At 47.9% G+C, this 10543-nt stretch overlaps 1 protein-coding gene across 2 annotated transcripts in view; it reads left to right on the top strand.

Annotated features, from left to right (window-relative positions):
• The first annotated feature begins 7202 nt into the window (after positions 1–7202).
• Positions 7203–10543, top strand: part of PTGFRN (prostaglandin F2 receptor inhibitor) — a 66349-nt gene continuing 63008 nt past the window's right edge. Inside the window, exon 1 of one of the 2 annotated variants that reach the window (XM_058860360.1) lies at positions 7203–7660. In XM_058860360.1, the coding sequence (XP_058716343.1) occupies positions 7597–7660 (64 nt within the window). In that variant the 5' untranslated portion in view covers positions 7203–7596. The remainder of the gene's footprint in view (positions 7661–10543) is intronic. The other variant, XM_058860352.1, reaches the window with a different exon arrangement.

Here is a 10543-nt window from a genome sequence, read left to right as displayed (position 1 = left end):
GTGAAAACAAAACAGAGGAAAGGAGAGCAAATTGTGATAGGCAGGAGATGCTGGACTATTAGGATGCCAAAAGGACTGGAAATATATAAGTACAGAGGTTGCCTTGCTCTCCTTTATTATTTGTGCATTAAGCTCTCTGAGTTGGTTTCTGGAACTCTGTTAAAAGCAGGGTTTTCAATAAGCCAGTTGTCACTGAACTTTTATGTTGGTTTTATTTTGCATGTATTTTGCATCTCTATTCTCTTTGCTCGGCACTGCAAGTTAGAAATTAACCTGAAAAACACACATTGAGACTTCACTGACTTTTCCAGATTCTTTTTGTCTGAGAACACAAAGCTCTCTTCACAGCATCTCCTCTAGGCTCATCAAGGGGAGGGAAGATCCCCAGAAGACTGACTTCTGGATCATCCTTTGCACTGAGATCTCAGTTCCTTGGAATGCAGTGACTGCACTAGCTTGTATGTATGGGGGAGTGTGGAGCCTCTTCCTGTTTCTAGGCTCTTGTTAATAAAGAGTGTGCCCACATTCTCAGACAGGGCCCTAATCACCAGCCTTAGCCTAATCTCTTAATTAATTCCTGTTAATGTAAATGGACTCGAAAAGATTCTTTTAGCCGTAGTGTTCAGGAAATCAGAAGTCCTTCTTTGAAGAGACAGTGTATTTCTCCTTTCATGGTCTGGTATAATGACAACACTGTCTTGCTGTATGAGAAGGATTTGCCACATCCTATGGTGCTCACTTCTCATCCCTGGATTATAGATTACTTTAAATCAACTCAGGATAATAGGTGACAGCTCAGTGTATATTATGTGTAGCATTTCAGTGTGGCATAGGCAGGCACCTCCTGGCCTCTTGTTTCCATAATTTCTGTGTCTCAGAACGGCCTAAAGTCAAGGTTGGGTTATACACCTTGTGTAATAGAAGGCAACAATATATGAAGTTCTGGGACCTGCCAAAGAAATGCACTGTTTCTGCTTCGATTTAATCTGATTTATTCTCACCGCATGGATGTCCTACTCATAGCAATCAAGGTCAGAAATGAATTTGAGCCTGCTTCTGATGTGGGAAGACAGCAGTCCCACAGGTAAAAAACACAAAGAAGAGCTAAGCTCAGATTGACCTTACTGGAAAAAAAAGCAAGCTTCCAAAATGGAGTGTAAGTGGTCAGTATCAAGAGAGTGAATCTGGAGCAGGATAAGAACTGTAGAATTGTACCTGCCCATGTTATAAGCAGAGACTCCCCTCTCTTGTGGCTTCAATTTTGCCTAGGAGAATCCATATAAAAACAAATAAATGCCAAGAGAAATATTTCTATTGTTTTCCTTCTCTGTATCTAATGAAATCTGTTCCTTTAAAACAGAGCAATATCCTCCCCTATGATTTTTTGCAGTCACATCGCAGAAAGGGAGAAAACCTGAAAGCAAAATTGACTCCTTTTGATTTTTCCTAGTTCAAGAGAGGAGACATGCCAGTGGGAAGGAGAATAAAAATCACACTGAGTAAATCTGGATTTTAAACTGTCCCTAATGATCAACAGCAATCATACAAATATTTATTTCTGGTTTTACAGTTTATTTGTATTAAGGCTAACAGCAGATTTTAAATTTGATATTCAGTCTTCCTTATATAAAAATATCTATCTTTAAAATTGATTATTTAAGTATTTACTTCTGTAGGACTTCAGAGTGCAAGCGGTTGGGGGGATAATTTTGTCATGTACTGCTTTAGAATGTATTTTCTGCTCCCTAATTCTTTGGTTGCTGAGGCTCAGTTTGGTGCTAGAGATCAAATCCTGTCTGCACTCAAGTTGACAAGAAAATGTCCAGTAGTTTGAATAGGGTGTTGATTTTATCCCTACTGCTCATGCCATAGTGGGAGCTGCCATAACATCTAACATCAGATCTTTAACATCTCTCCAGCGCTTTGAAGTGCAGCCCCTCATATTTCATTCACCATTTCAACCAAGAAGCAATAGAGAGACTGCAGCCCTGCTGCTAGAAGTGCAGGAGGGAGGCAGGAGGTAGGAGGATGTGTCATTTATTGCATAACAGGTTGGATAACCTTTTTGCATGTGGTTTGCTCATGTGGTGACAGCGACATGATGTGCAACCCGCAGCCACAGGCAGCTTTCTGCAACCTGCCTGTTTTGCAGCTATTATGGCTCTAACCTGTGAGACCATCAATCATCTAGAGATATGCTGCTAAATCTGTATATATGCATGGAAATATCACGACACATGGGGGTTTTCCTTGTGTGCTTAGTGCTCAAAAATTCCACCAAATTTCAACAGTAGTGTGTTTATGAGCGCTTAAGTAGTTAGGAACCAAAGTTCAGGCAGTCAGATTTGAAAAATCTAGTCAGTCTTTGAATGATGTGCTCTGCTGAAAGGAATTTAGTCTAAAGATGCTCACGAAGTTTGAGAGTTTATGATGTAAAGAAACCTGTAGCTTGTGGTGTGTGCTTTCTACTTTTCCTGGATTTCATTATGCCTTCCTGCCTCTCAGAACAGCTGTAACATTAAACCCATTGAAATTTGTAAAGTGCTTAGAAATCCACTGAAGGGAAGCTGTAGAGGAGTAAAAGGTACTCAATTTTCATTGCTGTTCTATCAAGCAAGAGAGTTTCCAGAGCGTCTTAATAATAAATAAGAATAAATAACTGCAAATGTAGAATCTGTCCTGTGCTCATTAATAGGTACCCTTGGGTCTGTGGTTGAGGAGAATCTCTTGTAAGGAGAAGGTGAGTATAGATTTGAAGATTTGAATTCATATTTTAGTATCTTCTTTATGGCCATGGCTTGAAGCATTGGGGTGTGCTTTAGTAGCGTATGAACATTATCCAGGTCTACCGGAATTTGAATAATAGTGGCAGATTGTTTGACCATTTTCTCCTGTCAAATTTCAACTAGATTTTCAAATAAACCATTCACCAATATTTTTTCCTCATGGTCTGGTTCCTCATAGCTCAAGAGCCAGCTGAACAATATTCATCAAATAAATCACTCACTTTTTCCTCATCAATCTGCAAATAATTTATTCACAAATATTTTTACATGAGGCAGCCAGCTCTAGCCAGGACAAATCAAGGTAATTTCCTACGCTTTTGATCACATGCCAGTAGGACTTTATCTTGGACAGCTCAATAGAGACAGGTTTTAATGCATAATACATAAACGGGTAAGCTGAGTTTTTCACAGTTCTTTGTGAGATCTCTACTATTGCCTGTATTTCTGTTCAGCTACTAAAGGGGAATGACAGGGGGGCATATATTTTCCATCCAGGTACGCTCGGAAACATTTCACAAAACCGAGCGTACAGCTCCGAGGGTGCGGGGCTCACGTCAGCCACAACCGTGATGGGGCAACCCCTTGGCTGGAACACGCAATCTGTTCACTGGAGCAAGGCGAAATTTAACAAGAGTTGAGAAGAGGAAATGAAGACGAGTATTGTGCCTGCTTGAAAACACAAAGGGAACCTAGGGGTGGAATGAAATCAAGCAACGTGGAATTTCGCCAACATGCTGGGGATAAAGTCCCTAGCTCTTGAGAAAAGGGTCTTTAAATGAGACGGCACATCCCTGCGCAGATGTCTCCAGGACAACGCTTGTGCTGTGGCTCCCTTTCCCCAGGGTTCTCATGCAAACAGTTTGGAAGCCACTGAGAGCCCCCTTCCTGTCTTAGAGGCTGCTTTGTTGCTGACGGGGCAGTCGAGCATGGCCTTACCTGTCTGTCTGCCTACGCCTCCCGTTTGTTGTGGAGAGCTCCTGGCCGCCACACGCCAGGCAGTGGCACCAAAAGATTTCTCCCCTGGTTAAGGATTGCAGCCTGCAATCCACACTGCATGAGAGGAGCACTTTTGCACCTCTGCCCCTAAGCAGGGTGCTGGGTGCTCATCAGGCCAGGTCCTTCTGCTGCTGATCAGCCCTTCCAAATGTTCTTTACCCTTGCGCTCTGTGCTGGATGTGGGCCTCACACACAGGCATTTCACCCCGTCCTCTACTGCTCAGGCAACAAGGTGGGGAGAAAAAAAGTTGTTTATCCATGTTTGCCAAGAGAGAAACTTTGCAAAAGCTAGCAAGTGTATGTTGGGGGAGTGGTGCAAGCAGGGAGTGGTTGCGTGTGGGCTTCTTTAGGATCAGGGTGTGTTCTTGTTTCATGAATGTGTGCATGCATAACCATGTGTTTAACACTCCAATCTTGATCCTTCCCTGAAATTCTGCTGGCTAACCTAGTTACCCCCAAATGAGAGACGCTTTCAGCCTATACATTATGCAGAAATGTAGGTACGAAGAAACGTAAAGCAAGCATTTTTACAGCATCATCAATAAATAAGTACATGCTATCTACTCAGATCAACAACATGCTAAACACTGAAAGTCAAATGGGATGCCTTCCTGAGAAACAAACAACTGACCATGTATTTACTCTGCAGCTCATGAATAAACATGGAAAATGCACAAAAACAGAGGAAGATATTTATCTCAACTTGGAGAAAGCTTCTGGCTCAGACTGGCTCTCATAGCTGAACGATACAAAATGGAATTGGCAAGGGGGAAAAATGACATAATCACATACATGTAACAATCCACTGAAAGTAGGACACACAAAAAGTAGAAGAAAACAGGCTTTGAAGGAGAAGGTAGGCTAACACAGCGGTCAGCTTCAGACCTGCTCTTTCTGTCATCTGTGCTGGTGATTTATCAGCCTTGGAGAAATGGCTCTCGACTTGAATGAGGGATCTCAGACACCTGCTTAAATTGTCACAATGTTACACAATGTATTTTAAAACACCCTGCTGCAAGGCCATGCACTGAGGAGGGAAGAGCAGAGTGATGAATGGCAGGGTAAAGATACTCTGAGGAAAAACACAGATGCAGAAAGAGATTTGGGGACTCCACATGGGTGATGAACTCCACAAGGTTTTTGTACAGCACTGGAGATAGTCTACTTCCATTTTTAGTTATGAGAGAAAGGGAAAAACAATGACTGAGAAATGACTTTTACTCTGTGCACAGCATGTGTGTATAGACCACAATGACATTGTACTCATGGTGGGTGCCTGCAAGTCAAAAAAAACTCTCAGAAACACTGGAGTCCAAAAAATCTGCAGCGACCAAAACTAAATCTTACAATGTGAGGCTTCAAAGAAAACAATCTATTCAGTTAAACAAGAAGTGATAGAAGCACCATGTACAGTTACTTATCCATGAAAATGGGTTGAATGTGCAGTTTTGTAGGCAAAGGCATAACAAGTTCTGATGTCTCCAAGTTGAAGTTAGACAAATTCAACCTTGAAAGAAGCAATTTTCTAGCAGCAAGGATAATTAAACATTGGAATAAATTAGTAGGTGGAAGAAGGCAGTTGCCATTACTTGGAGTCTTTAAGACAAGATGTGTTGTCTTCCTAACTTGCTTTGATCCAGCTGCTGAGGAAAAAATCTATGGCTTTTGTATATGGGTCAGATTAATGGGTTATAGTGGCCCTTCTGTCTGGAAGTCTGACTATAGGTGGGGGAAGAGTGGCTCTTACTCAAGTAAAAGAGTGAGAGGTGCTTATCAAGAACACAACCCCCAGGGCTCAGGGTAGCAGAGTTTCAGGACTAAAGCTTGATGAAGGATCAGGAGTTTACCCAGTATGATGGAAGCTGACTGGTAAGGATGAGACATCTTCTAAGCTGCTTTCTGAATCTGATGTAAGGGACACGTCTTGGTTTATGGAAGTGACATTTTCCAGTGGAAAAAAAAAAGTGTGTTTAAATGCTGGCTAAAGGAGGAGACCAAAATGACTGGAAAGAGGCAGCAAGAACAAGCAGGGATATGAGGGCATTGTGAACATATTTTAAGACAGCCTTGTTTTGTTTGGGTGTTTTTTTCTCAGTCACATTGGTGGATTCAGCCTCATTTGCTGTCTGGGAGGACTTCAGTTGTGCACAGGACCAAGCATCCCCATGATACCTCGTGGCTGCAGCTCTGCAGAGAGGTCGATCTACTTCATGCAGGAACTCAGGTAACCGTGGTTGGAGGGTGAAAGTTCTCATCAGTTTTAGGATGGTCTCATTTCATTCCTATCAGGCAACACCCTCTCTCCCATAAAGCATAACAGAAGGAATAACAAAGTCCAGCTTAAAATCTGGTCTGATAATCATGCTCGGTCAAGAACACAACACACACTTCCTGCTGTTGGGAGTAAACGACCTCGCCCAAGCCAAGTCATGCTCAAGACCAAGGTGCACTGGAGATGCCAGAATAAAGCCTAAACCAGCCATTTTGTGCAGGAGCAGCTGCCCCAAGCCATGCACAGGCCCCAGAGGTTCCCCATACAGGAAAACGTGTAACACAGATCCCTCTACCACAGAGCCTGGACAACGGACAGCAAGACGTGCCCAAGGAGAGCACAGATTTCGCAGAGGATGTGGCAAGGGGACTGAAAGAGCAGATAACTGGTCCGAGTTACCAGAGAGCCGCCCAGTGCCTCCGCTCTTTGTTTTTACAAACAAACAGGAAATTAAATCCCCGAGCAAACAAAAATCTTTAAGCAGGCTGGGAAGAAAGGCGGTAGAATTGGTGGCATGAAGGCCACGCAGCAGCAGCTCCTTATTGAGTTAACTGGAATCTCAGGCAGGGGAAAAGAAACCGAGCCTCAAAGAAGGGGCAATGCTGCTTGTGGGGGCTGCCTGGCACCAGCGGGGGAGGGAGCGGTGGCCTTGTCCACGAAGTGCTTGGGGCACGAGCTGTCTGTGCTGTCTCCTCCTAACCCAGGCCAGGAGCAGGGTGGCATCGCAGGAGCGCGGGCAGGCCCACTGCTGCCGTGAGGCCCGTGGAAGGGTGGGGGACACGACCGCCACACCCGGCACTGGTTTTTGCATGGAAGGGGGCACGAGCGGCCCCGGTGCCCCGGCTGGGCTGCGTTTGGGGACAGGGCCAGCAGTGACTCCACACGAGCGCGGCGGCTCCGTGCGCAGGGATGTGAGGAGAGGGGGCACAGGCGACCCCCGCGCCAGGGCAGCGGACACCAGGGGACCCCACCCCCGTGAGGCGGGGCCGGACGGGCTCCGCAGCCGGGGCAGGAACGAGTGATCCGACAGTGCCCGCGCTGCCCAAGCGCCGTTCCCGCGGGTTCGGGGGACGCTCCCGGCCGGGCGAGCCCGCCCTCCCCGCACCGGGGCTTTCCCGGGCCACGTGTGCGCGGCGGCGGCAGCTCCGGGAGGGAAGAAGGGAGGGAAGAAGGGAGGGAGGCAGCCAGAGCAGCGCCGTCCGCCTCTGGGCCCCGCTCTGCGAAGCGCTCTCCCGCGCGCCCCGGGCCGCTCTCCTCCCTCCCTCCCGCCTGAGGGGAAGGGGCCGGGCCGGGCCGGACCCCGCGCCGCCCCCGCTACCTGCGGGCGGGGGCGGGCGCTGGGAAAGTTTGTCTCTGTGGTTGGCTGCGCCGCGCGGCGCGGCCGGTCGGGGCGGGCGGGCGGCTCCGTGCGCTCGCAGGGCAGCGAGCGGCCGGCCGAGGAGCGCTGCCGCCGCCGCCGCCGCCGCTCCCCCCCGGGCCAGCCCAGCCTGCGCGCCCGCGGTCCCGCTCGCCTAAGGAGAGGCGCCGCGCAGCCCTGCCAGCATGGGGCACCGCGGGGAGAGGGCGTCCTGCCTGCCTCTCCTCCTCCTCGTCCTGCTGCTGCTCGGTGAGCCCCGGGGTGTGCGGCCGGGGGCGTTGGGGAGGGCGGCCGGGGCGTGCTGAGCCACCTTGGCCGCAGGTAGCGCGGCGGGGCCGGGAGGGAGCCGCCCGCCGGGCCGTGCCCGCCTGGGGCGCGGCGGAGCCCGGCCGGGCGCTGCCCTCGGCGGGGCCGGGCTGTGCCGCCTGCCCGCCGGGCTGTGCCGGCCCGCGGCCGCGGCGGGAATCGGCCGGCGCAGCCCCCCCGGGCCCCGCCGCTCCCTCCGGGGCATCGCTGCCGGGCATTTCCCCGAAACTTTAGGGGGTCTCCCCGGAGCGGGGGTGGGTCGCGGGGTGCTGCCCGGGGGCTCCCGCAGTCTCCGGGGTCCCGCGGCGCCCCGGCCGCGGAACGTGGCGGTGGAGCCGTAGTTGCTCGTAAAGGACCCGGTGCGTGGGCTGTGGTCGCGCTGAGGGGAGAGCGCTCTCTGAAACCTCACCTGGCGGAGGTGAAGCCGCTCGGTGTGGCGGGGACCCTCCTTCTGCCTGTCCCCCGGGGGGCTGCGGGAGGAGCCCCGCACCCTGCTCGGGTTCTCCGGGCACACGGAGTGCCGGAGAAGCGGCGCTTCCCCTGCACCCTCCCCGCCGGGCTCCCGCTGTTTGCTGCCTCTGCCGGGAAGTTCTCCCGCTAGGAGATAGCGTGTAATTGTGTAGGTGATGGTTTACGCCGTGTTCAGGTAATTGTGTAGCCGTCGTTAGCGTGACATGTGTCATTGTTCCTTACTGGTGTCAGTGCCAGCCAGGCAGAGTGCAGGAATAAAGACAAGCAAGCGCTACACAAAAGGGTGGGTGGTGGATTGTCGTGGGTATTTTTCTTTCTTTTTTTTTTTTTTTTCCCCCAACGTTGTACTTGTAGCATTATTGCTAACCCTGTTACAGAGGTAGTAGTGGATGTAAAAGTAGACATCCAGAAGACTGACCGGCTTAGATAGCTCTGTGTAGTAGTATTTAAGTAGCTTTATGTCGGCTCTGGGCAGCCAGAGATCAGGTGCTGGTGAGCAAGCGTGTCCCACAAGTTACTCTACGTAGTTCATGATTCAGAACACTTGATTAATTGCAGGTAGTAAGTGGGAGCCTTTTCCAAATTTCAGGTGGAAGGAATAACTACACGGTGCCCCAGCCCCACACTGCCAACACTCTTCTTTAAACAAAACGACTCGCTGACGTAGTTTGTGCTTGTACTTTTGACTTTGCTGTGACTTTTTTTTCCTTAAGTCTGCCTGAGCACTTTCCTCATGGTTTGGCTGTTGGATCTTTCATAGCCAGGTCGGCAGAGCTGAAGGTTGCAGTTGAAAAGTCATCTTTCTAAACCTGGTCTTGTCCCAGTCTTTTTCCTGAGGCTGCTTGCAAGCTATTGGGGCAGAGGGTGTTCTGTCTACAAGATCCTACCAGACAAAGGTGTCCACTGTGCTTTCTCTTACTTGCAGCTGACGTTAGTCATCTCATTTATCTTTATATTATAGGCATTCTGCCAGCTGGGGAAGCAGTCAAGAGCTGGAGAGCTCACCTTCGGTGTTTTTGTTTAGAAACAGAAAGGGAATAAGATTTTTCAAGAGAATGGTTTAGTAGGACAAGCGGAAAATCGAGACACTCAGATGCTCAAGGTCATGCAGCAAAAAAGTAAAAACTATTACGGATGATGCACAACAGGAAAGTTGTTTCTTTCTTAATTCAAGATGAAATAACTAGAAGAACTTAAAGTGTTCATGCATATGGCCATTGTTCATGATCTGGTTTGTCTAGATGTTTTGAGTTGTCTCTTGGGGATTTTTTTTTTTTTTTTTGGTTATTGGAATGGTACTTTTAAAATTGAAAGTGTTTTTGTGTGCAGAGAAATCCCTGAACTATAGTCTTATTTGTTGTATGTTTTGTAGAGTGCCTATCTTCTGATTCCATTACTTGGTCACTTCTATGAGATATTCCAAAAGTTAAGAAGTTTGGAAAGTAGTCAGTCATTCTCTCACTCTGGATGGGAGAAGTATGCTTCTGTGAACCATTTCTAGCAGCTCTTTAATGGAGAGATGGGTTGGAGCTTTTGCTGCAAGTGTTGAGGAATTCTTGTATAAGGGAGATGGAGGGAAGGACCTGAAGCACAGACAAGTTTATCCCTTGTGAGTACTTAGACTTGACTGTTTTCTTCAGATATTTACAAAATAATCCAGCAAAAGAATGCAAATGGCTGAAGTATTTGGCCGTGACAAATGAGAATGTTTTATCATCCTTTCTTTTGGATCCAGTACAGTTATAATCTGTTTGGTAAGAAGATTTGTGGGATCCTGATACTAAGGCTTGATCTAGTCTCTTTTCTTCCCTCCTTTGGTGTGGTTAGATCCTGAGAAAGAAGGGCACTGTGAGAGCATTTTGCTCTGTCTGTTTCATGTGTAATTTCACTCTGCAGCCAGTCTACCTAATCAACCTGTGAAATGCTCTGGAAATCAAAACATCTCTCCTAGGACAAGACAGCCAAAAACCAAAACAAGTATCTGATTGTTACCAGGGCTCAAACAGTAAAGTAAACAATAAGCATTCCGCTCCTGGATTTTTTTTCCTGGTTCTTGTTTGAGGCTCAAGGTGGATTGGGAATCATTTCAGCGGATCTGGGAAAAAAAAATAAATAAAGGTTTTTTGTTTAAATGCTATAGGGCGTGAGGAGAGCATGTACTCAGTAGATCCTGGGAGAAAACCACTGATAATGGGTTTCCCAGAGATGTTCTTTTTCTTACTCACCTTTTAGACCTGTGTGGCACTCACTGTCCGCTATGATGAAAGTCAGTTCCAGCATGCCAGAACCCCAGGAGCTGTGTGTTTAGATGAATGGAGTTGTTTCCTGCATCTCGTGTCTGAAATGATTTTTGTT

The sequence above is a fragment of the Poecile atricapillus genome, chromosome 1 (assembly GCF_030490865.1).
Source record: "Poecile atricapillus isolate bPoeAtr1 chromosome 1, bPoeAtr1.hap1, whole genome shotgun sequence".
Taxonomy (NCBI): Eukaryota; Metazoa; Chordata; class Aves; order Passeriformes; family Paridae; genus Poecile; species Poecile atricapillus.
This window is presented reverse-complemented; position numbering and strand designations above follow the sequence as displayed.